At 51.9% G+C, this 24,043-nt stretch overlaps 2 protein-coding genes across 4 annotated transcripts in view; one reads left to right on the top strand and one right to left on the bottom strand.

Annotated features, from left to right (window-relative positions):
- Positions 1-18,081: 18,081 nt before the first annotated feature.
- LOC118378735 (uncharacterized) lies at positions 18,082-21,385 on the bottom strand. The gene is made up of 3 exons (XM_052474591.1): positions 21,379-21,385; positions 18,961-19,221; positions 18,082-18,773 (listed from the first exon to the last, which is right to left on the bottom strand). The coding sequence occupies exons 1-3, from the start codon at positions 21,383-21,385 to the stop codon at positions 18,082-18,084; spliced, it is 960 nt and encodes a 319-aa protein (XP_052330551.1).
- The window catches only part of LOC118382591 (fibulin-2-like), a 318,974-nt gene continuing 314,797 nt past the window's right edge, over positions 19,867-24,043 (top strand). For all 3 annotated transcript variants that reach the window (XR_008075151.1, XM_052474537.1, XM_052474538.1), the window contains exon 1: positions 19,867-19,987. The gene's annotated coding sequence lies outside the window, so the exon portion shown is untranslated. The remainder of the gene's footprint in view (positions 19,988-24,043) is intronic.

The following is a 24,043-nucleotide window of genomic DNA, read 5'->3' as shown; positions in this document are numbered from 1 at the left end:
GAGGCCAGTTGAATAGGATCCAATGGAGGCCAGTTGAAAAGGATCCAATAGAGGCCAGTTGAATAGGATCCAATGGAGGCCAGTTGAAAAGGATCCAATGGAGGCCAGTTGAAAAGGATCCAATGGAGGCCAGTTGAAAAGGATCCAATGGAGGCCAGTTGAAAAGGATCCAATGGAGGCCAGTTGAATAGGATCCAATGGAGGCCAGTTGAATAGGATCCAATGGAGGCCAGTTGAATAGGATCCAATGGAGGCCAGTTGAATAGGATCCAATGGAGGCCAGTTGAATAGGATCCAATGGAGGCCAGTTGAATAGGATCCAATGGAGGCCAGTTGAATATGATCCAATGGAGGCCAGTTGTATAGGATCCAATGGAGGCCAGTTGTATAGGATCCAATAGGGGCCAGTTGAATAGGATCCAATAGAGGCCAGTTGAATAGGATCCAATGGAGGCCAGTTGTATATGATCCAATGGAGGCCAGTTGAATATGATCCAATGGAGGCCAGTTGTATAGGATCCAATGGAGGCCAGTTGTATAGGATCCAATAGGGGCCAGTTGAATAGGATCCAGCAGCGTAGCCTAGTGGTTAGAGCGTTGGACTAGTAACCGGAAGGTTGCGAGTTCAAACCCCCGAGCTGACAAGGTACAAATCTGTCGTTCTGTTAACGTTCAGTTAACCCACTGTTCCCAGGCCGTCATTGAAAATAAGAATATGTTCTTAACTGACTTGCCTGGTTAAATAAAGGTAAAATTAAAAGGGCCTAGTTGATAGGTTCCAATGGGTTTCAGTTGAATAGGATCCAAAAGGGGCCAGTTGAATAGGACCCAAATGGGGCCAGTTAAATATGATCCAATAGGGGTCTGTTGAATATGATCCAATAGGAGGCCAGTTGAAAAGGATCCAATGGATGCCAATTGAATAGGATCCAATGGATGCCAATTGAATAGGATCCAATAGGGGCCAGTTGAATAGGATCCAATAGGGGCCAGTTGAATAGGATCCAATAGGGGCCAGTTGAATAGGATCCAATAGGGGCCAGTTGAATAGGATCCAATGGAGGCCAGTTGAATAGGATCCAATGGAGGCCAGTTGAATAGGATCCAATAGGGGCCAGTTGAATAGGATCCAATGGAGGCCAGTTGAATAGGATCCAATGGAGGCCAGTTGAATAGGATCTAATAGTGGCCAGTTGAATAGGATCCCCTTGACTGTCAGACCAGAGGGTTTCTGTCCACCCCTGACTGTCAGACCAGAGGGTTTCTGTCCACCCCTGACTGTCAGCCAACCCTCAGTGAGACCAGAGGGTTTCTGTCCACCCCTGACTGTCAGCCAACCCTCAGTGAGACCAGAGGGTTTCTGTCCACCCCTGACTGTCAGACCAGAGGGTTTCTGTCCACCCCTGACTGTCAGCCAACCTTCAGTGAGACCAGAGGGTTTCTGTCCACCCCTGACTGTCAGACCAGAGGGTTTCTGTCCACCCCTGACTGTCAGCCAACCCTCAGTGAGACCAGAGGGTTTCTGTCCACCCCTGACTGTCAGACCAGAGGGTTTCTGTCCACCCCTGACTGTCAGCCAACCCTCAGTGAGACCAGAGGGTTTCTGTCCACCCCTGACTGTCAGACCAGAGGGTTTCTGTCCACCCCTGACTGTCAGCCAACCCTCAGTCAGACCAGAGGGTTTCTGTCCACCCCTGACTGTCAGCCAACCCTCAGTGAGACCAGAGGGTTTCTGTCCACCCCTGACTGTCAGCCAACCCTCAGTGAGACCAGAGGGTTTCTGTCCACCCCTGACTGTCAGACCAGAGGGTTTCTGTCCACCCCTGACTGTCAGCCAACCCTCAGTGAGACCAGAGGGTTTCTGTCCACCCCTGACTGTCAGACCAGAGGGTTTCTGTCCACCCCTGACTGTAAGCCAACCCTCAGTGTGCAGGAAACCTTCCCAGTTGAAGGAGAGGAGCCCCCTGCTCTGAGAAGATGACGAAGTAGGAAACCTTCCCAGTTGATGGAGGAGAGCCCCCTGCTCTGAGAAGATGACGAAGCAGGAAACCTTCCCAGTTGAAGGAGAGGAGCCCCCTGCTCTGAGAAGAGGACGAAGTAGGAAACCTTCCCAGTTGTAGGAGAGGAGCCCCTGCTCTGAGGCGAAGTAGGAAACCTTCCCAGTTGAAGGAGGAGAGCCGCCTGCTCTGAGAAGAGGACGAAGTAGGAAACCTTCCCAGTTGAAGGAGAGGAGCCCCTGCTCTGAGAAGAGGGGTAGGAAACCTTCCCAGTTGAAGGAGAGGAGCCCCCTGCTCTGAGAAGAGGACGAAGTAGGAAACCTTCCCAGTTGAAGGGAGGAGCCCCTGCTCTGAGAAGAGGACGAAGTAGGAAACCTTCCCAGTTGAAGGAGAGGAGCCCCTGCTCTGAGAAGAGGGGTAGGAAACCTTCCCAGTTGAAGGAGGAGAGTCCCCCCTGAGAAGAGGACGAAGTAGGAAACCTTCCCAGTTGAAGGAGAGGAGCCCCTGCTCTGAGAAGAGGACGAAGTAGGAAACCTTCCCAGTTGAAGGAGAGGAGCCCCTGCTCTGAGAAGAGGACGAAGTAGGAAACCTTCCCAGTTGAAGGAGAGGAGCCCCTGCTCTGAGAAGAGGACGAAGTAGGAAACCTTCCCAGTTGAAGGAGAGGAGCCCCCTGCTCTGAGAAGAGGACGAAGTAGGAAACCTTCCCAGTTGAAGGAGAGGAGCCCCCTGCTCTGAGAAGAGGACGAAGTAGGAAACCTTCCCAGTTGAAGGAGAGGAGCCCCCTGCTCTGAGAAGAGGACGAAGTAGGAAACCTTCCCAGTTGAAGGAGGAGAGCCCCCTGCTCTGAGAAGAGGACGAAGTAGGAAACCTTCCCAGTTTGAAGGAGGAGGAGCCCCTGCTCTGAGAAGAGGACGAAGTAGGAAACCTTCCCAGTTGATGGAGGAGAGCCCCCTGCTCTGAGAAGAGGAGAGTAGGAAACCTTCCCAGTTGAAGGAGGAGAGCCCCCTGCTCTGAGAAGAGGACGAAGTAGGAAACCTTCCCAGTTGTAGGAGAGGAGCCCCTGCTCTGAGAAGAGGACGAAGTAGGAAACCTTCCCAGTTGAAGGAGGAGAGCCCCTGCTATGAGAAGAGGACGAAGTAGGAAACCTTCCCAGTTGAAGGAGAGGAGCCCCTGCTCTGAGAAGAGGACGAAGTAGGAAACCTTCCCAGTTGAAGGAGGAGAGTCCCCTGCTCTGAGAAGAGGACGAAGTAGGAAACCTTCCCAGTTGAAGGAGAGGAGCCCCCTGCTCTGAGAAGAGGACGAAGTAGGAAACCTTCCCAGTTGAAGGAGAGGAGCCCCTGCTCTGATAAGAGGACGAAGTAGGAAACCTTCCCAGTTGAAGGAGGAGAGCCCCTGCTCTGAGAAGAGGACGAAGTAGGAAACCTTCCCAGTTGAAGGAGGAGAGCCCCTGCTCTGAGAAGAGGACGAAGTAGGAAACCTTCCCAGTTGAAGGAGAGGAGCCCCCTGCTCTGAGAAGAGGACGAAGTAGGAAACCTTCCCAGTTGAAGGAGGAGAGCCCCTGCTCTGAGAAGATGACGAAGCAGGAAACCTTCCCAGTTGAAGGAGAGGAGCCCCTGCTCTGAGAAGAGGACGAAGTAGGAAACCTTCCCAGTTGAAGGAGAGGAGCCCCCTGCTCTGAGAAGAGGATGAAGTAGGAAACCTTCCCAGTTGAAGGAGAGAGCCCCTGCTCTGAGAAGAGGACGAAGTAGGAAACCTTCCCAGTTGTAGGAGAGAGCCCCTGCTCTGAGGACGAAGTAGGAAACCTTCCCAGTTGAAGGAGGAGAGCCCCTGCTCTGAGAAGAGGACGAAGTAGGAAACCTTCCCAGTTGGAGGGGAGGAGCCCCTGCTCTGAGAAGAGGACGAAGTAGGAAACCTTCCCAGTTGAAGGAGAGGAGCCCCCTGCTCTGAGAAGAGGACGAAGTAGGAAACCTTCCCAGTTGAAGGAGAGGAGCCCCCTGCTCTGAGAAGAGGACGAAGTAGGAAACCTTCCCAGTTGAAGGAGAGGAGCCCCCTGCTCTGAGAAGAGGACGAAGTAGGAAACCTTCCCAGTTGGAGGGGAGGAGCCCCCTGCTCTGAGAAGAGGACGAAGTAGGAAACCTTCCCAGTTGAAGGAGAGGAGCCCCCTGCTCTGGGAAGAGGACGAAGTAGGAAACCTTCCCAGTTGAAGGAGGAGAGGCCCCTGCTCCGAGAAGAGGACGAATTAGGAAACCTTCCCAGTTGAAGGAGAGGAGCCCCCTGCTCCGAGAAGAGGACGAAGTAGGAAACCTTCCCAGTTGAAGGAGAGGAGCCCCCTGCTCTGAGAAGAGGACGAAGTAGGAAACCTTCCCAGTTGATGGAGGAGAGCCCCCTGCTCTGAGAAGAGGACGAAGTAGGAAACCTTCCCAGTTGAAGGAGGAGAGCCCCCTGCTCTGAGAAGAGGACGAAGTAGGAAACCTTCCCAGTTGAAGGAGAGGAGCCCCCTGCTCTGAGAAGAGGACGAAGTAGGAAACCTTCCCAGTTGAAGGAGAGGAGCCCCCTGCTCTGAGAAGAGGACGAAGTAGGAAACCTTCCCAGTTGAAGGAGAGGAGTCCCCTGCTCTGAGAAGAGGACGAAGTAGGAAACCTTCCCAGTTGAAGGAGGAGAGCCCCCTGCTCTGAGAAGAGGACGAAGTAGGAAACCTTCCCAGTTGAAGGAGGAGAGCCCCCTGCTCTGAGAAGAGGACGAAGTAGGAAACCTTCCCAGTTGAAGGAGAGGAGCCCCCTGCTCTGAGAAGAGGACGAAGTAGGAAACCTTCCCAGTTGAAGGAGGAGAGTCCCCTGCTATGAGAAGAGGACGAAGTAGGAAACCTTCCCAGTTGAAGGAGAGGAGCCCCCTGCTCTGAGAAGAGGACGAAGTAGGAAACCTTCCCAGTTGAAGGAGGAGAGTCCCCTGCTCTGAGAAGAGGACGAAGTAGGAAACCTTCCCAGTTGAAGGAGAGGAGCCCCTGCTCTGAGAAGAGGACGAAGTAGGAAACCTTCCCAGTTGAAGGAGAGGAGCCCCTGCTCTGAGAAGAGGACGAAGTAGGAAACCTTCCCAGTTGAAGGAGAGGAGCCCCCTGCTCTGAGAAGAGGACGAAGTAGGAAACCTTCCCAGTTGAAGGAGGAGAGCCCCTGCTCTGAGAAGAGGACGAAGTAGGAAACCTTCCCAGTTGAAGGAGGAGAGCCCCTGCTCTGAGAAGAGGACGAAGTAGGAAACCTTCCCAGTTGAAGGAGAGGAGCCCCTGCTCCGAGAAGAGGACGAAGTAGGAAACCTTCCCAGTTGAAGGAGAGGAGCCCCCTGCTCCGAGAAGAGGAGGAAGTAGGAAACCTTCCCAGTTGAAGGAGAGGAGCCCCCTGCTCCGAGAAGAGGACGAAGTAGGAAACCTTCCCAGTTGAAGGAGAGGAGCCCCCTGCTCCGAGAAGAGGACGAAGTAGGAAACCTTCCCAGTTGATGGAGGAGAGCCCCCTGCTCTGAGAAGAGGACGAAGTAGGAAACCTTCCCAGTTGAAGGAGAGGAGCCCCCTGCTCTGAGAAGAGGACGAAGTAGTAAACCTTCCCAGTTTGAAGGAGGAGAGCCCCCTGCTCTGAGAAGAGGACGAAGTAGGAAACCTTCCCAGTTGAAGGAGAGGAGCCCCCTGCTCTGAGAAGAGGACGAAGTAGGAAACCTTCCCAGTTGAAGGAGGAGAGCCCCCTGCTCTGAGAAGAGGACGAAGTAGGAAACCTTCCCAGTTGAAGGAGAGGAGCCCCCTGCTCTGAGAAGAGGACGAAGTAGGAAACCTTCCCAGTTGAAGGAGAGGAGCCCCCTGCTCTGAGAAGAGGACGAAGTAGGAAACCTTTCCAGTTTGAAGGAGGAGAGTCCCCTGCTCTGAGAAGAGGACGAAGTAGGAAACCTTCTCAGTTGATGGAGGAGAGCCCCCTGCTCTGAGAAGAGGACGAAGTAGGAAACCTTCCCAGTTGAAGGAGGAGAGCCCCCTGCTCTGAGAAGAGGACGAAGTAGGAAACCTTCCCAGTTGTAGGAGAGGAGCCCCCTGCTCTGAGAAGAGGACGAAGTAGGAAACCTTCCCAGTTGAAGGAGGAGAGTCCCCTGCTCTGAGAAGAGGACGAAGTAGGAAACCTTCCCAGTTGAAGGAGAGGAGCCCCTGCTCTGAGAAGAGGACGAAGTAGGAAACCTTCCCAGTTGAAGGAGGAGAGTCCCCTGCTCTGAGAAGAGGACGAAGTAGGAAACCTTCCCAGTTGAAGGAGAGGAGCCCCCTGCTCTGAGAAGAGGACGAAGTAGGAAACCTTCCCAGTTGAAGGAGAGGAGCCCCCTGCTCTGATAAGAGGGAAGTAGGAAACCTTCCCAGTTGTAGGAGGAGAGCCCCTGCTCTGAGAAGAGGACGAAGTAGGAAACCTTCCCAGTTGAAGGAGGAGAGCCCCTGCTCTGAGAAGAGGACGAAGTAGGAAACCTTCCCAGTTGAAGGAGAGGAGCCCCCTGCTCCGAGAAGAGGACGAAGTAGGAAACCTTCCCAGTTGAAGGAGAGGAGCCCCCTGCTCCGAGAAGAGGAGGAAGTAGGAAACCTTCCCAGTTGGAGGGGAGGAGCCCCCTGCTCTGAGAAGAGGACGAAGTAGGAAACCTTCCCAGTTGAAGGAGAGGAGCCCCCTGCTCTGAGAAGAGGACGAAGTAGGAAACCTTCCCAGTTGAAGGAGGAGAGGCCCCTGCTCTGAGAAGAGGACGAAGTAGGAAACCTTCCCAGTTGAAGGAGAGGAGCCCCCTGCTCCGAGAAGAGGACGAAGTAGGAAACCTTCCCAGTTGAAGGAGAGGAGCCCCCTGCTCCGAGAAGAGGACGAAGTAGGAAACCTTCCCAGTTGATGGAGGAGAGCCCCCTGCTCTGAGAAGAGGACGAAGTAGGAAACCTTCCCAGTTGAAGGAGGAGAGCCCCCTGCTCTGAGAAGAGGACGAAGTAGGAAACCTTCCCAGTTGTAGGAGAGGAGCCCCCTGCTCTGAGAAGAGGACGAAGTAGAAAACCTTCCCAGTTGAAGGAGGAGAGTCCCCTGCTATGAGAAGAGGACGAAGTAGGAAACCTTCCCAGTTGAAGGAGAGGAGCCCCCTGCTCTGAGAAGAGGACGAAGTAGGAAACCTTCCCAGTTGAAGGAGGAGAGTCCCCTGCTCTGAGAAGAGGACGAAGTAGGAAACCTTCCCAGTTGAAGGAGAGGAGCCCCCTGCTCTGAGAAGAGGACGAAGTAGGAAACCTTCCCAGTTGAAGGAGAGGAGCCCCCTGCTCTGAGAAGAGGACGAAGTAGGAAACCTTCCCAGTTGAAGGAGAGGAGCCCCCTGCTCTGATAAGAGGACGAAGTAGGAAACCTTCCCAGTTGTAGGAGGAGAGCCCCCTGCTCTGAGAAGAGGACGAAGTAGGAAACCTTCCCAGTTGAAGGAGGAGAGCCCCCTGCTCTGAGAAGAGGACGAAGTAGGAAACCTTCCCAGTTGAAGGAGAGGAGCCCCTGCTCCGAGAAGAGGACGAAGTAGGAAACCTTCCCAGTTGAAGGAGAGGAGCCCCTGCTCCGAGAAGAGGAGGAAGTAGGAAACCTTCCCAGTTGAAGGAGAGGAGCCCCTGCTCCGAGAAGAGGACGAAGTAGGAAACCTTCCCAGTTGAAGGAGAGGAGCCCCCTGCTCCGAGAAGAGGACGAAGTAGGAAACCTTCCCAGTTGATGGAGGAGAGCCCCTGCTCTGAGAAGAGGACGAAGTAGGAAACCTTCCCAGTTGAAGGAGAGGAGCCCCTGCTCTGAGAAGAGGACGAAGTAGTAAACCTTCCCAGTTTGAAGGAGGAGAGCCCCCTGCTCTGAGAAGAGGACGAAGTAGGAAACCTTCCCAGTTGAAGGAGAGGAGCCCCCTGCTCTGAGAAGAGGACGAAGTAGGAAACCTTCCCAGTTGTAGGAGGAGAGCCCCCTGCTCTGAGAAGAGGACGAAGTAGGAAACCTTCCCAGTTGAAGGAGGAGAGCCCCCTGCTCTGAGAAGAGGACGAAGTAGGAAACCTTCCCAGTTGAAGGAGAGGAGCCCCCTGCTCCGAGAAGAGGACGAAGTAGGAAACCTTCCCAGTTGAAGGAGAGGAGCCCCCTGCTCCGAGAAGAGGAAGTAGGAAACCTTCCCAGTTGAAGGAGAGGAGCCCCCTGCTCCGAGAAGAGGACGAAGTAGGAAACCTTCCCAGTTGAAGGAGAGGAGCCCCCTGCTCCGAGAAGAGGACGAAGTAGGAAACCTTCCCAGTTGATGGAGGAGAGCCCCCTGCTCTGAGAAGAGGACGAAGTAGGAAACCTTCCCAGTTGTAGGAGGAGAGCCCCCTGCTCTGAGAAGAGGACGAAGTAGGAAACCTTCCCAGTTGAAGGAGGAGAGCCCCCTGCTCTGAGAAGAGGACGAAGTAGGAAACCTTCCCAGTTGAAGGAGGAGAGCCCCCTGCTCCGAGAAGAGGAAGTAGGAAACCTTCCCAGTTGAAGGAGAGGAGCCCCTGCTCCGAGAAGAGGACGAAGTAGGAAACCTTCCCAGTTGAAGGAGAGGAGCCCCTGCTCCGAGAAGAGGACGAAGTAGGAAACCTTCCCAGTTGATGGAGGAGAGCCCCTGCTCTGAGAAGAGGACCAGTAGGAAACCTTCCCAGTTGTAGGAGGAGAGCCCCTGCTCTGAGAAGAGGACGAAGTAGGAAACCTTCCCAGTTGAAGGAGGAGAGCCCCTGCTCTGAGAAGAGGACGAAGTAGGAAACCTTCCCAGTTGAAGGAGGAGAGCCCCTGCTCTGAGAAGAGGACGAAGTAGGAAACCTTCCCAGTTGAAGGAGAGGAGCCCCTGCTCCGAGAAGAGGACGAAGTAGGAAACCTTCCCAGTTGAAGGAGAGGAGCCCCCTGCTCCGAGAAGAGGAGGAAGTAGGAAACCTTCCCAGTTGAAGGAGAGGAGCCCCTGCTCTGAGAAGAGGACGAAGTAGGAAACCTTCCCAGTTGAAGGAGGAGAGCCCCTGCTCTGAGAAGAGGACGAAGTAGGAAACCTTCCCAGTTGAAGGAGAGGAGCCCCTGCTCTGAGAAGAGGACGAAGTAGGAAACCTTCCCAGTTGAAGGAGAGGAGCCCCTGCTCTGAGAAGAGGACGAAGTAGGAAACCTTTCCAGTTTGAAGGAGGAGAGTCCCCTGCTCTGAGAAGAGGACGAAGTAGGAAACCTTCTCAGTTGATGGAGGAGAGCCCCCTGCTCTGAGAAGAGGACGAAGTAGGAAACCTTCCCAGTTGAAGGAGGAGAGCCCCCTGCTCTGAGAAGAGGACGAAGTAGGAAACCTTCCCAGTTGTAGGAGAGGAGCCCCCTGCTCTGAGAAGAGGACGAAGTAGGAAACCTTCCCAGTTGAAGGAGGAGAGTCCCCTGCTATGAGAAGAGGACGAAGTAGGAAACCTTCCCAGTTGAAGGAGAGGAGCCCCCTGCTCTGAGAAGAGGACGAAGTAGGAAACCTTCCCAGTTGAAGGAGGAGAGTCCCCTGCTCTGAGAAGAGGACGAAGTAGGAAACCTTCCCAGTTGAAGGAGAGGAGCCCCCTGCTCTGAGAAGAGGACGAAGTAGGAAACCTTCCCAGTTGAAGGAGAGGAGCCCCCTGCTCTGATAAGAGGACGAAGTAGGAAACCTTCCCAGTTGTAGGAGGAGAGCCCCCTGCTCTGAGAAGAGGACGAAGTAGGAAACCTTCCCAGTTGAAGGAGGAGAGCCCCCTGCTCTGAGAAGAGGACGAAGTAGGAAACCTTCCCAGTTGAAGGAGAGGAGCCCCCTGCTCCGAGAAGAGGACGAAGTAGGAAACCTTCCCAGTTGAAGGAGAGGAGCCCCCTGCTCCGAGAAGAGGAGGAAGTAGGAAACCTTCCCAGTTGAAGGAGAGGAGCCCCCTGCTCCGAGAAGAGGACGAAGTAGGAAACCTTCCCAGTTGAAGGAGAGGAGCCCCCTGCTCCGAGAAGAGGACGAAGTAGGAAACCTTCCCAGTTGATGGAGGAGAGCCCCCTGCTCTGAGAAGAGGACGAAGTAGGAAACCTTCCCAGTTGAAGGAGAGGAGCCCACTGCTCTGAGAAGAGGACAAAGTAGTAAACCTTCCCAGTTTGAAGGAGGAGAGTCCCCTGCTCTGAGAAGAGGACGAAGTAGGAAACCTTCCCAGTTGAAGGAGAGGAGCCCCTGCTCTGAGAAGAGGACGAAGTAGGAAACCTTGCCAGTTGTAGGAGAGGAGCCCCCTGCTCTGAGAAGAGGACGAAGTAGGAAACCTTCCCAGTTGAAGGAGGAGAGCCCCTGCTCTGAGAAGAGGACGAAGTAGGAAACCTTCCCAGTTGAAGGAGAGGAGCCCCCTGCTCTGAGAAGAGGACGAAGTAGGAAACCTTTCCAGTTTGAAGGAAGAGAGTCCCCTGCTCTGAGAAGAGGACGAAGTAGGAAACCTTCCCAGTTGAAGGAGGAGAGCCCCTGCTCCGAGAAGAGGAAGTAGGAAACCTTCCCAGTTGAAGGAGAGGAGCCCCTGCTCCGAGAAGAGGACGAAGTAGGAAACCTTCCCAGTTGAAGGAGAGGAGCCCCTGCTCCGAGAAGAGGACGAAGTAGGAAACCTTCCCAGTTGATGGAGGAGAGCCCCTGCTCTGAGAAGAGGACGAAGTAGGAAACCTTCCCAGTTGTAGGAGGAGAGCCCCTGCTCTGAGAAGAGGACGAAGTAGGAAACCTTCCCAGTTGAAGGAGGAGAGCCCCCTGCTCTGAGAAGAGGACGAAGTAGGAAACCTTCCCAGTTGAAGGAGGAGAGCCCCCTGCTCTGAGAAGAGGACGAAGTAGGAAACCTTCCCAGTTGAAGGAGAGGAGCCCCCTGCTCCGAGAAGAGGACGAAGTAGGAAACCTTCCCAGTTGAAGGAGAGGAGCCCCCTGCTCCGAGAAGAGGAGGAAGTAGGAAACCTTCCCAGTTGAAGGAGAGGAGCCCCCTGCTCTGAGAAGAGGACGAAGTAGGAAACCTTCCCAGTTGAAGGAGGAGAGCCCCCTGCTCTGAGAAGAGGACGAAGTAGGAAACCTTCCCAGTTGAAGGAGAGGAGCCCCTGCTCTGAGAAGAGGACGAAGTAGGAAACCTTCCCAGTTGAAGGAGAGGAGCCCCTGCTCTGAGAAGAGGACGAAGTAGGAAACCTTTCCAGTTTGAAGGAGGAGAGTCCCCTGCTCTGAGAAGAGGACGAAGTAGGAAACCTTCCCAGTTGAAGGAGAGGAGCCCCCTGCTCCGAGAAGAGGACGAAGTAGGAAACCTTCCCAGTTGATGGAGGAGAGCCCCCTGCTCTGAGAAGAGGACGAAGTAGGAAACCTTCCCAGTTGTAGGAGGAGAGCCCCCTGCTCTGAGAAGAGGACGAAGTAGGAAACCTTCCCAGTTGAAGGAGGAGAGCCCCCTGCTCTGAGAAGAGGACGAAGTAGGAAACCTTCCCAGTTGAAGGAGGAGAGCCCCCTGCTCTGAGAAGAGGACGAAGTAGGAAACCTTCCCAGTTGAAGGAGAGGAGCCCCCTGCTCCGAGAAGAGGACGAAGTAGGAAACCTTCCCAGTTGAAGGAGAGGAGCCCCCTGCTCCGAGAAGAGGAGGAAGTAGGAAACCTTCCCAGTTGAAGGAGAGGAGCCCCCTGCTCCGAGAAGAGGACGAAGTAGGAAACCTTCCCAGTTTGAAGGAGGAGAGTCCCCTGCTCTGAGAAGAGGACGAAGTAGGAAACCTTCCCAGTTGAAGGAGGAGAGCCCCCTGCTCTGAGAAGAGGACGAAGTAGGAAACCTTCCCAGTTGAAGGAGAGGAGCCCCTGCTCCGAGAAGAGGACGAAGTAGGAAACCTTCCCAGTTGAAGGAGAGGAGCCCCTGCTCCGAGAAGAGGAGGAAGTAGGAAACCTTCCCAGTTGAAGGAGAGGAGCCCCCTGCTCTGAGAAGAGGACGAAGTAGGAAACCTTCCCAGTTGAAGGAGGAGAGCCCCTGCTCTGAGAAGAGGACGAAGTAGGAAACCTTCCCAGTTGAAGGAGAGGAGCCCCTGCTCTGAGAAGAGGACGAAGTAGGAAACCTTCCCAGTTGAAGGAGAGGAGCCCCTGCTCTGAGAAGAGGAGAAGTAGGAAACCTTTCCAGTTTGAAGGAGGAGAGTCCCCTGCTCTGAGAAGAGGACGAAGTAGGAAACCTTCCCAGTTGAAGGAGAGGAGCCCCTGCTCCGAGAAGAGGACGAAGTAGGAAACCTTCCCAGTTGATGGAGGAGAGCCCCCTGCTCTGAGAAGAGGACGAAGTAGGAAACCTTCCCAGTTGTAGGAGGAGAGCCCCTGCTCTGAGAAGAGGACGAAGTAGGAAACCTTCCCAGTTGAAGGAGGAGAGCCCCTGCTCTGAGAAGAGGACGAAGTAGGAAACCTTCCCAGTTGAAGGAGGAGAGCCCCTGCTCTGAGAAGAGGACGAAGTAGGAAACCTTCCCAGTTGAAGGAGAGGAGCCCCCTGCTCCGAGAAGAGGACGAAGTAGGAAACCTTCCCAGTTGAAGGAGAGGAGCCCCTGCTCCGAGAAGAGGAGGAAGTAGGAAACCTTCCCAGTTGAAGGAGAGGAGCCCCTGCTCTGAGAAGAGGACGAAGTAGGAAACCTTCCCAGTTGAAGGAGGAGAGCCCCTGCTCTGAGAAGAGGACGAAGTAGGAAACCTTCCCAGTTGAAGGAGAGGAGCCCCTGCTCTGAGAAGAGGACGAAGTAGGAAACCTTCCCAGTTGAAGGAGAGGAGCCCCTGCTCTGAGAAGAGGACGAAGTAGGAAACCTTTCCAGTTTGAAGGAGGAGAGTCCCCTGCTCTGAGAAGAGGACGAAGTAGGAAACCTTCTCAGTTGATGGAGGAGAGCCCCTGCTCTGAGAGAGGACGAAGTAGGAAACCTTCCCAGTTGAAGGAGGAGAGCCCCTGCTCTGAGAAGAGGACGAAGTAGGAAACCTTCCCAGTTGTAGGAGAGGAGCCCCCTGCTCTGAGAAGAGGACGAAGTAGGAAACCTTCCCAGTTGAAGGAGGAGAGTCCCCTGCTATGAGAAGAGGACGAAGTAGGAAACCTTCCCAGTTGAAGGAGAGGAGCCCCCTGCTCTGAGAAGAGGACGAAGTAGGAAACCTTCCCAGTTGAAGGAGGAGAGTCCCCTGCTCTGAGAAGAGGACGAAGTAGGAAACCTTCCCAGTTGAAGGAGAGGAGCCCCCTGCTCTGAGAAGAGGACGAAGTAGGAAACCTTCCCAGTTGAAGGAGAGGAGCCCCCTGCTCTGATAAGAGGACGAAGTAGGAAACCTTCCCAGTTGTAGGAGGAGAGCCCCCTGCTCTGAGAAGAGGACGAAGTAGGAAACCTTCCCAGTTGAAGGAGGAGAGCCCCCTGCTCTGAGAAGAGGACGAAGTAGGAAACCTTCCCAGTTGAAGGAGAGGAGCCCCCTGCTCCGAGAAGAGGACGAAGTAGGAAACCTTCCCAGTTGAAGGAGAGGAGCCCCCTGCTCCGAGAAGAGGAGGAAGTAGGAAACCTTCCCAGTTGAAGGAGAGGAGCCCCCTGCTCCGAGAAGAGGACGAAGTAGGAAACCTTCCCAGTTGAAGGAGAGGAGCCCCCTGCTCCGAGAAGAGGACGAAGTAGGAAACCTTCCCAGTTGATGGAGGAGAGCCCCCTGCTCTGAGAAGAGGACGAAGTAGGAAACCTTCCCAGTTGAAGGAGAGGAGCCCACTGCTCTGAGAAGAGGACGAAGTAGTAAACCTTCCCAGTTTGAAGGAGGAGAGTCCCCTGCTCTGAGAAGAGGACGAAGTAGGAAACCTTCCCAGTTGAAGGAGAGGAGCCCCCTGCTCTGAGAAGAGGACGAAGTAGGAAACCTTGCCAGTTGTAGGAGAGGAGCCCCCTGCTCTGAGAAGAGGACGAAGTAGGAAACCTTCCCAGTTGAAGGAGGAGAGCCCCCTGCTCTGAGAAGAGGACGAAGTAGGAAACCTTCCCAGTTGAAGGAGAGGAGCCCCCTGCTCTGAGAAGAGGACGAAGTAGGAAACCTTTCCAGTTTGAAGGAAGAGAGTCCCCTGCTCTGAGAAGAGGACGAAGTAGGAAACCTTCCCAGTTGAAGGAGAGGAGCCCCCTGCTCAGAGATGAGGACGAAGTAGGAAACCTTCCCAGTTGAAGGAGGGGAGCCCCCTGCTCTGAGAAGAGGACGAAGTAGGAAACCTTCCCAGTTGATGGAGGAGAGCCCCCTGCTCTGAGAAGAGGACGAAGTAGGAAACCTTCCCAGTTGAAGGAGAGGAGCCCCCTGCTCTGAGAAGAGGACGAAGTAGGAAACCTTCCCAGTTGAAGGAGAGGAGTCCCCTGCTCTGAGAAGAGGACGAAGTAGGAAACCTTCCCAGTTGAAGGAGGGGAGCCCCCTGCTCTGAGAAGAGGACGAAGTAGGAAACCTTCCCAGTTGAAGGAGAGGAGCCCCCTGCTCTGAGAAGAGGACGAAGTAGGAAACCTTCCCAGTTGAAGGAGAGGAGCCCCCTGCTCTGAGAAGAGGACGAAGTAGGAAACCTTCCCAGTTGAAGGAGAGGAGCCCCCTGCTCTGAGAAGAGGACGAAGTAGGAAACCTTCCCAGTTGAAGGAGAGGAGCCCCCTGCTCTGAGAAGAGGACGAGGTAGGAAACCTTCCCAGTTGAAGGAGGGGAGCCCCCTGCTCTGAGAAGAGGACGAAGTAGGAAACCTTCCCAGTTGGAGGAGAGGAGCCCCGTGCTCTGAGAGGAGGACGAAGTAGGAAACCTTCCCAGTTGGAGGAGAGGAGCCCCGTGCTCTCAGAGGACGAAGTAGGAAACCTTCCCAGTTGAAGGAGAGGAGCCCCCTGCTCTGATAAGAGGACGAAGTAGGAAACCTTCCCAGTTGTAGGAGGAGAGCCCCCTGCTCTGAGAAGAGGACGAAGTAGGAAACCTTCCCAGTTGAAGGAGGAGAGCCCCCTGCTCTGAGAAGAGGACGAAGTAGGAAACCTTCCCAGTTGAAGGAGGAGAGTCCCCTGCTATGAGAAGAGGACGAAGTAGGAAACCTTCCCAGTTGAAGGAGGAGAGCCCCCTGCTCTGAGAAGAGGACGAAGTAGGAAACCTTCCCAGTTGAAGGAGAGGAGCCCCCTGCTCCGAGAAGAGGACGAAGTAGGAAACCTTCCCAGTTAAAGGAGAGGAGCCCCCTGCTCCGAGAAGAGGAGGAAGTAGGAAACCTTCCCAGTTGAAGGAGAGGAGCCCCCTGCTCCGAGAAGAGGACGAAGTAGGAAACCTTCCCAGTTGAAGGAGAGGAGCCCCCTGCTCCGAGAAGAGGACGAAGTAGGAAACCTTCCCAGTTGATGGAGGAGAGCCCCCTGCTCTGAGAAGAGGACAAAGTAGGAAACCTTCCCAGTTGAAGGAGAGGAGCCCCCTGCTCTGAGAAGAGGACAAAGTAGTAAACCTTCCCAGTTTGAAGGAGGAGAGTCCCCTGCTCTGAGAAGAGGACGAAGTAGGAAACCTTCCCAGTTGAAGGAGAGGAGCCCCCTGCTCTGAGAAGAGGACGAAGTAGGAAACCTTCCCAGTTGTAGGAGAGGAGCCCCCTGCTCTGAGAAGAGGACGAAGTAGGAAACCTTCCCAGTTGAAGGAGGAGAGCCCCCTGCTCTGAGAAGAGGACGAAGTAGGAAACCTTCCCAGTTGAAGGAGAGGAGCCCCCTGCTCTGAAAAGAGGACGAAGTAGGAAACCTTTCCAGTTTGAAGGAGGAGAGTCCCCTGCTCTGAGAAGAGGACGAAGTAGGAAACCTTCCCAGTTGAAGGAGAGGAGCCCCCTGCTCAGAGAAGAGGACGAAGTAGGAAACCTTCCCAGTTGAAGGAGGGGAGCCCCCTGCTCTGAGAAGAGGACGAAGTAGGAAACCTTCCCAGTTGATGGAGGAGAGCCCCCTGCTCTGAGAAGAGGACGAAGTAGGAAACCTTCCCAGTTGAAGGAGAGGAGCCCCCTGCTCTGAGAAGAGGACGAAGTAGGAAACCTTCCCAGTTGAAGTAGAGGAGTCCCCTGCTCTGAGAAGAGGACGAAGTAGGAAACCTTCCCAGTTGAAGGAGGGGAGCCCCCTGCTCTGAGAAGAGGACGAAGTAGGAAACCTTCCCAGTTGAAGGAGAGGAGCCCCTGCTCTGAGAAGAGGACGAAGTAGGAAACCTTCCCAGTTGAAGGAGAGGAGCCCCCTGCTCTGAGAAGAGGACGAAGTAGGAAACCTTCCCAGTTGAAGGAGAGGAGCCCCCTGCTCTGAGAAGAGGACGAAGTAGGAAACCTTCCCAGTTGAAGGAGAGGAGCCCCTGCTCTGAGAAGAGGACGAGGTAGGAAACCTTCCCAGTTGAAGGAGGGGAGCCCCTGCTCTGAGAAGAGGACGAAGTAGGAAACCTTCCCAGTTGAAGGAGGGGAGCCCCCTGCTCTGAGAAGAGGACGAAGTAGGAAACCTTCCCAGTTGGAGGAGAGGAGCCCCGTGCTCTGAGAGGAGGACGAAGTAGGAAACCTTCCCAGTTGGAGGAGAGGAGCCCCGTGCTCTGAGAAGAGGACGAAGTAGGAAAAAACGATAAGCACACTTGGCTACATACAGTGATGCCTAAAATCAGCTTATTGTAAATTTCCCCCAATTCAATCTATACCCTACTTTCCCCAAATAACTGTTCTTCTCTGAAGTAATTATAAATTAGCCGATGCCAATGGGTTACATGGGAAAAGACAATGCAAAGAGAAATATACTGTATGTCTGTTCTATGGATGTGTGTGGTTTGTGTATTTGTATTGGAGAGAAGACTGAGGGATGGTGAAATAGGAGGGTGGGACAGAATGGGTCTCTGGATGCATAGGGTAAAGGACAAGGACAGCAACCCCCCGAGCCACTGCCTGTTCACCCTGCTATCATCCAGAAGGCGAGGTCAGTACAGGTGGATCAAAGCTGGGATGGAGAGACTGAAAAACAGCTTCTATTTCATGGCCATCAGACTGTTAAATAGACATCACTAACATTGAGAGGCTGCTGCCTACAGTTGAAGTCAGAGTTTACATACACCTTAGCCAAACACATTTAAACTCAGTTTTTCACAATTCCTGACATTTAATCCTAGTAAAGATTCCCTGCCTTAGATCAGTTACGATCACCACTTTATTTTAAGAATGTGAAATATCAGAATAATAGTAGAGAGAATGATTTATTTCAGCTTTTATTTCTTGCATTGTGTCCCCAGGGGTCAGAAGTTTACATACACTCAATTAGTATTTGGTAGCATTGCCTTTTTAAATTGTTTAACTTGGGTCAAATGTTTCGGGTAGCCTTCCACAAGATTCCCACAATAAGTTGGGTGAAGTTTGGCCCAAATTACACAAATGACAAGACACGATTCAGTACTTCCTAGTTCCACGTATCAAACAGTTATTGCAGTTATATTAAAACCAGGAACATCTGGAGTCCCACTGAAGTCGGTTACGACACCAAACTGCAGTCAGATCAAGGCCCTGATGAGGATGACGAGCATGCAGATGAGCTTCCCTGAGACAGTTTCTAACAGTTTGTGTCTAACTTCTTTAGAAACCCACAGTTTCATCTGCTGTCCGGGTGACTGGTCTCAGACCTTCCTGCAGGTGAAGAAGCCAGAAGTGGAGGTCCTGGGCTGGCGTGGTTACACGTGGTCTGCGGTTGTGAGGCCGGTTGGACGTACTGAAAAATTCTCTAAAACAACATTGGAGGCGGTTTATGGTAGAGAAATAACAATCAATTAAATTATTATTATAACTCTGGTGGACATTCCTACAGTCAGCATGCCAATTGCTCACTCCTTGAGACATCTGTGGCACTTGAGACATCTGTGGCATTGTGCTGTGTGACAAAACGGCACATTTTAGAGTGGCCTTTTATTGTCCCCAGCACAAGGTGCATGTGTGTAATGATCATGCTGTTTAATCAGCTTCTTGATATGCCACACCTGTCAGTTGGATGGATTATCTTGGCAAAGGAGAAATGATCACTAACAGGGATGGAAACAAACTTGTGCACAACATTTGTACATGGAAAATGTCTGGGATCTTTTATTTCAGCTCATGAAACATGGAACCAACACTTTACCTGTTGGGTTTATATTTTTGTTCGATATAACAATGACTCAATAATCCATGGCTTCTGGGAATGCTATGAAGTCAAAGAGTTGGGCAGGGTGGTCTGGGCAGGGTGGTGTGGGCAGGGTGGTCTGGGCAGGGTGGTGTGGGCAGGGGGTGTGGGCAGGGGGTGTGGGCAGTGTGGTGTGGGCAGGGGGTCTGGGCAGGGTGGTGTGGGCAGGGGGGTGTGGGCAGGGTGGTGTGGGCAGGGTGGTCTGGGCAGGGTGGTCTGGGCAGGGTGGTCTGGGCAGGGTGGTCTGGGCAGGGTGGTGTGGGCAGGGTGGTGTGGGCAGGGTGGGCAGGGTGGTCTGGGCAGGGTGGTGTGGGCAGGGTGGTCTGGGCAGGGTGGTCTGGGCAGGGTGGTCTGGGCAGGGTGGTCTGGGCAGGGTGGTCTGGGCAGGGTGGTCTGGGCAGGGTGGTCTGGGCAGGGTGGTCTGGGCAGGGTGGTCTGGACAGGGTGGTCTGGGCAGGGTGGTCTGGGCAGGGTGGTCTGGGCAGGGTGGTCTGGGCAGGGTGGTGTGGGCAGGGTGGTCTGGGCAGGGTGGTGTGGGCAGGGTGATGTGAGCAGGGTGATGTGAGCAGGTGGGTCTGGACAGGGTGGTGTGGGCAGTGTGATGTGACCAGGCGGGTCTGGGCAGGGTGGTGGGAGCAGGTGTGTCTGAGTAGGTGTGTCTGGGCAGGGTGGTGTGGGCAGGTGGGTCTGGGCAGGGTGGTGTGGGCAGGTGGGTCTGAGCAGGGTGGTGTGGGCAGGTGGGTCTGGGCAGGGTGATGTGAGCAGGTGGGTCTGAGCAGGGTGGTGTGAGCAGGTGGGTCTGGGCAGGGTGGTGTGGGCAGGGTGGTATGGGCAGTGTGATGTGACCAGGCGGGTCTGGGCAGGGTGATGTGACCAGGTGGGTCTGGGCAGGGTGGTGTGAGCAGGGTGGTCTGGACAGGGTGGTCTGGGCAGAGTGGTGTGGGCAGTGTGATGTGACCAGGGTGGTCTGGGCAGGGTGGTGTGGGCAGGGTGGTCTGGGCAGGGTGGTGTGAGCAGGGTGGTCTGGGCAGGGTGGTGTGAGCAGGGTGGTCTGGGCAGGGTGGTGTGGGCAGGGTGGTCTGGGCAGGGTGGTGTGAGCAGGGTGGTCTGGGCAGGGTGGTGTGAGCAGGGTGGTCTGGTCAGGGTGGTGTGAGCAGGGTGGTAGGAGCAGGTTGTGTTGTTGTCATGTGTTGTTGCTACCATGCTGTGTTGCTACCATGTTGTGTTGCTACCATGCTGTGTCCTTGTGAAGCTGTGTTGTTGTGATGTTCTCATGTTGCCTTGGGGTCATGTTGTGGTGTTGTGTTGCTACCATCTTGTGTTTTTGTAATGTTGTGCTGCTACCATGTTGTGGTGTTGTCAAAAAAAAATATATATATATATGTTAGCAAAGGCCTGATGGTTCTCCATCCTTTTATCAAGCGTCCTTCATTACTGTAACAGCATTATAGATGATTGTTTACTCATCCAGATTTGAAATTAATTCCAGTGTTCTTTCTGTATCGTTTTATATCACATTGTGAAATACTCATTGTTACCCCGAACGCCAGTTTGTTACAACACAAAACATACTTTATTTATTTAAACAGGGATATGCCATTAATTTGATTTGATAAAAAATTATTAAAGACGTTACAATAGGCTTTCGATAAAAGCGGGAATGGGCCGTTGTTTAGGTTTGCCTGTGAATAAGACAGTCAATGGAGAGGTAGAGTTTATGCCGGTGAGGGACTCAAAGGTTTGTACCTCCCCCTTCAATGAATAAACTATCAGAGGTCCAGCCAGAGATACTTAGTCAGAGAGCAGCGGTGTTCGGACGGTATTGTACTAACCAGAGCTTTTTCTGCAGCCTATTTTCTTACATCCCATGGATTGAATCAATCCCCTGCGTGGAAGCCAAGGTAATGCTTTAATTAACAGTTTCACCGATATTTTTTTAAAGGATTGTGAAAAGTCTGACGCGCTTTTGTGAACATTTGTTGCACTTTCAAATGTCATGGTTCGTGTGTCATAAACTGCGCCTGTCACAGAAATGCATCAACAGTTGAATTTACCTGCTTTAGCGACTCTATGAATGAAAGTGTTTCAACGAGTTAGAAAACGTCTTTGCTTAGGGCTAAACTTGATTTTCAAAAGGCGAATTACTTTTCCAGCTCGACAGGTCGTTGCCAGCCATGTATAGGTATTTTATCTACGGAGAACAATTACTTTCTGAAACTTGTCCAAGCTTTATTGTAATGTAACAATAGATGAAGACCAAATCAATGCTGTTGCACAACAACCATAGGTTACAATGAGGACACGTTGTTGCAAAATATGAAACTGATTGCCAACAATTAATATCAAAGAGCTTTGACCAGGATATGAATTGTTGGTTATGATGTATTGTAGGCCATAAGAGGTGCGCAGGTCAGCTGTTTGTTTCTGCACGCAATCGCTAGTAACCCGTCAGCAACCGTCCGACTCTATGTGAGAACTCTGAGGCGCGCACCCGAGTCATCCCGCTAATATAGAAAATGTGCTCTAGGCTACAGTCAGATGACAGAACGATTTTTTTGGCGGGGTGCAGTTTTTTTTTTGCCTGATTTAGATATGTTTCTGCCTCTAATTTCCGACATTTTGGCAGGCAATTTGTTGCTCAACTTGTCTGTAATTAGATACATTCAGCTTCTCTTCTGTAATTATACACTGAACAAAAATATAAACGCAACATGTAAAGTGTTGGTACCATGTTTCATGAGCTGAAATAAATTATCCCAGAAATGTTCCATACACACAAAAAGCTTTTTTCTCTCAAATGTTGTCAACATATTTGTTTACATCCCAGTTAGTGATAATTTCTCCTTTGCCAAGACAATCCATCCACCTATCAAGTGTTGCATATCAATAAGTCTTTTGAGGGAGTGTGCAATTGTCATGCTGACTGCAGGAATGTCCACCAGAGCTGTTGCCAGAGAATTGAATGTTCATTTTCTCTACCATAAGCCGCCTCCAAGGTCATTTTAGAGAATTCGGCCATGTGTCCAACTGGCCTCACAACCACAGACCACGTGTATGGTGTTGTGTGGGTGAGCAGTTTGCTGATGTCAACGTTGTGAACAGCCCCGTGGTGGTGGTGGTGGTGGTGGTGGGGTTATGGTATGGGGCAGGAATAATCTACAGACAATGAACACAATTGCATTTTATCAATGGCAATTTAAATCCACATAATGCATGGCCCCATGTTGCAAGAATCTGTACACAATTCTTAGAAGTTGAAAATATCCCATTCTTCTGTGGCTTGCATACTCACCAGACATGATTCCCGCTGAGCATGTTTGGGATGCTCTGGATCGACATGTACTACAGCTTGTTCCAGTTCCTGCCAAAATCCAGCAACTTTGCACAGTCATTGAAGTGGAGTGGGACAACATTCAACAGGCCACTGTGGTCAAATGGAAATTAATTTTAATTAATTAATTTTTCTGATAATAGATTTTTAAAAGCACTTAAAGTAAGGTCTGTGTTTCATGTAGACTTACCCTGGCATGACATTTTGATAACCATGGAAATCTCTCTCGGACAAGGTGATTTTTATCAATATATTCGGCTCTATTTACTGTCAGATTCGAAAAAGCTAATTAGCATCAAAGTAGACATCATTCAAAACTACAAATCCCTGCAAACTTCCATCACTAACTGACACCTTTGCAAACAGGTATTGTGTCAATTGAAAACTTGCAGGGATTTCTGAAAGCCACATTAGCAGCTAATTAGTCACCTTGTCCAAGAGATTTAACGTTTTAGATTTTTTTTTACCCTGTTTTCTCCACAATTTTGTAGTATTCAATTGGTAGTTACAGTCTTGTCTCATCACTGCAACTCCCATACGGACTCGGGAGAGCCGTGCGTCCTCCGAAACACAACCTAATTCTTGCAGGGATTTATGAAAGCCACATTAGCAGCTAATTAGCAAAGTTACCTTGTCCTAGAGATTTAACATTTTAGAATTTTTTTACCCTGCCCATTCAACCAGGAAGCCAGCCGCACCAATGTGTCGGAGGAAATACCGTATACCTGGCAACCGTGTCAACGTACACTGCGCCTGGCCAGCCACAGGAGTCGCTAGTGCGTGATGGGACAAGGACATCCCTGCCGACCAAACCCTCCCCTAACCCAGACGACGCTGGGCCAATTGTGTGCCACACTATGGGTCTCCCTGTCGTGGCTGGCTGCGACAGACCCTGGTCTTGAACCCTGAATCTCTAGTGGCACAGCTAGCTCTGCAAAACAGTGCCTTAGACCACTGCGCCACTCGGGAGGCCCTTTCTAGAGAGATTTATACGGTCATCAAAATGTCAGGGTAAGCCTACATGAAACAGTCCTTATTTTAAGTGTTCCTATGGGAGAAATGAATGGTGGAAAAACTATTAGAACCATTTACCTATTTGACTGCTAGGTTTTATGGGTATTATCACTCATACTGTGGTACTATGTCTATATAGTTAACGTCGGTAAAGTTTCCTCTGTCATCTCTGCTTCCTTCGTGGAGCAAAGACTGTTAGGGACGGGGGAGACAATGCAATGACTCTTAACTGGAAGAAGAAAAAAAATTGGGCAACATTTCCAAATGACGTCAGTATGACTGGTTGTAAGGAAATGGAAAGCTGTGAAAACAACCCAACATGTTTCTGATTTCAGTTCGGCTTGGCTTTATTTGGTTTTAAATACCATCAGCTTTTATGATGCTGATAAAGACAACAGCTCTACTGACGCTATCTAACTGAGCATTGGCATGTTAACTTGGGAACAGGAGTAGAGAAATATGATTTCTTTCTTTCAGCATCTGGAGAGAATGCCAATGCTCAGTTAGATCGTTTTACAGGAAGAAGTGCTTAACTCTGCACTATACATTAAGGGGTTAAATGGAAACTGAAATCTGGACACTGACTGTAGGTCTATAACCTCTCACATAGCATCTGAACAGTAGTCTACAGTTCTCTCCCTACTGGAATTTGTAGTACTTCACAACCATCACACATGATGTAGCCTTTTATCCTCTGAGCAATTCTTTCCCAAACATGACTTTTCTGGCCCTGCCTTCTCTTCATTTTCAACTCTCCCTTTCACAACTTTTCTCTTCTTGAATTAAACTCCGACATTGTCATTTTTGCCTCCTGTGGATTGTTAACTTTTTCTGCCGTTCCCAAAAGCATTTTGGGATTGTCTGTTTGGCTCAGGTACAGCAAGAACCCTGAGGTACAGCAAGAACCTGAGGTACAGCAAGAACCCTGAGGTACAGCAAGAACCCTGAGGTACAGCAAGAACCCTGAGGTACAGCAAGAACCCTGAGGTACAGCAAGAACCCTGAGGTACAGCAAGAACCCTGAGGTACAGCAAGAACCCTGAGGTACAGCAAGAACCCTGAGGTACAGCAAGAACCCTGAGGTACAGCAAGAACCTGAGGTACAGCAAGAACCCTGAGGTACAGCAAGAACCCTGAGGTACAGCAAGAACCTTGAAGTACAGCAAGAACCCTGAGGTACAGCAAGAACCCTGAGGTACAGCAAGAACCCTGAGGTACAGCAAGAACCCTGAGGTACAGCAAGAACCCTGAGGTACAGCAAGAACCCTGAGGTACAGCAAGAACCCTGAGGTACAGCAAGAACCCTCAGGTACAGCAAGAACCCTCAGGTACAGCAAGAACCTTGAAGTACAGCAAGAACCCTGAGGTACAGCAAGAACCCTGAGGTACAGCAAGAACCTGAAGTTCAGGCCGATGCACTAATACCAGATTCAAATAATGACAAACCTCCATGTAGCCTATAGATACATTTATGTATTTTTTTTTAAAGTTATTGTTTTCTTTTTATTCAACCCGCCCGCTCTTCATCCACACAATATTTAATGCCTCTATCCGCGGGGACTGCGAGTTATGAGTCAACCCATGCATCACTAGTTGGCCTATCCTGAAGACA

Source organism: Oncorhynchus keta, chromosome 21 (assembly GCF_023373465.1).
Source record: "Oncorhynchus keta strain PuntledgeMale-10-30-2019 chromosome 21, Oket_V2, whole genome shotgun sequence".
NCBI lineage: Eukaryota > Metazoa > Chordata > Actinopteri > Salmoniformes > Salmonidae > Oncorhynchus > Oncorhynchus keta.
This window is presented reverse-complemented; position numbering and strand designations above follow the sequence as displayed.

Excerpts from the sequence above, each read along its gene's own strand:
- LOC118378735 (XM_052474591.1), bottom strand. Across the intron at positions 18,774-18,960 it reads ACCCTGCCCAGACCCACCTG|ACCCACCTGCCCACACCACC; the intron begins GTCACATCACCC and ends CACCCTGCCCAG.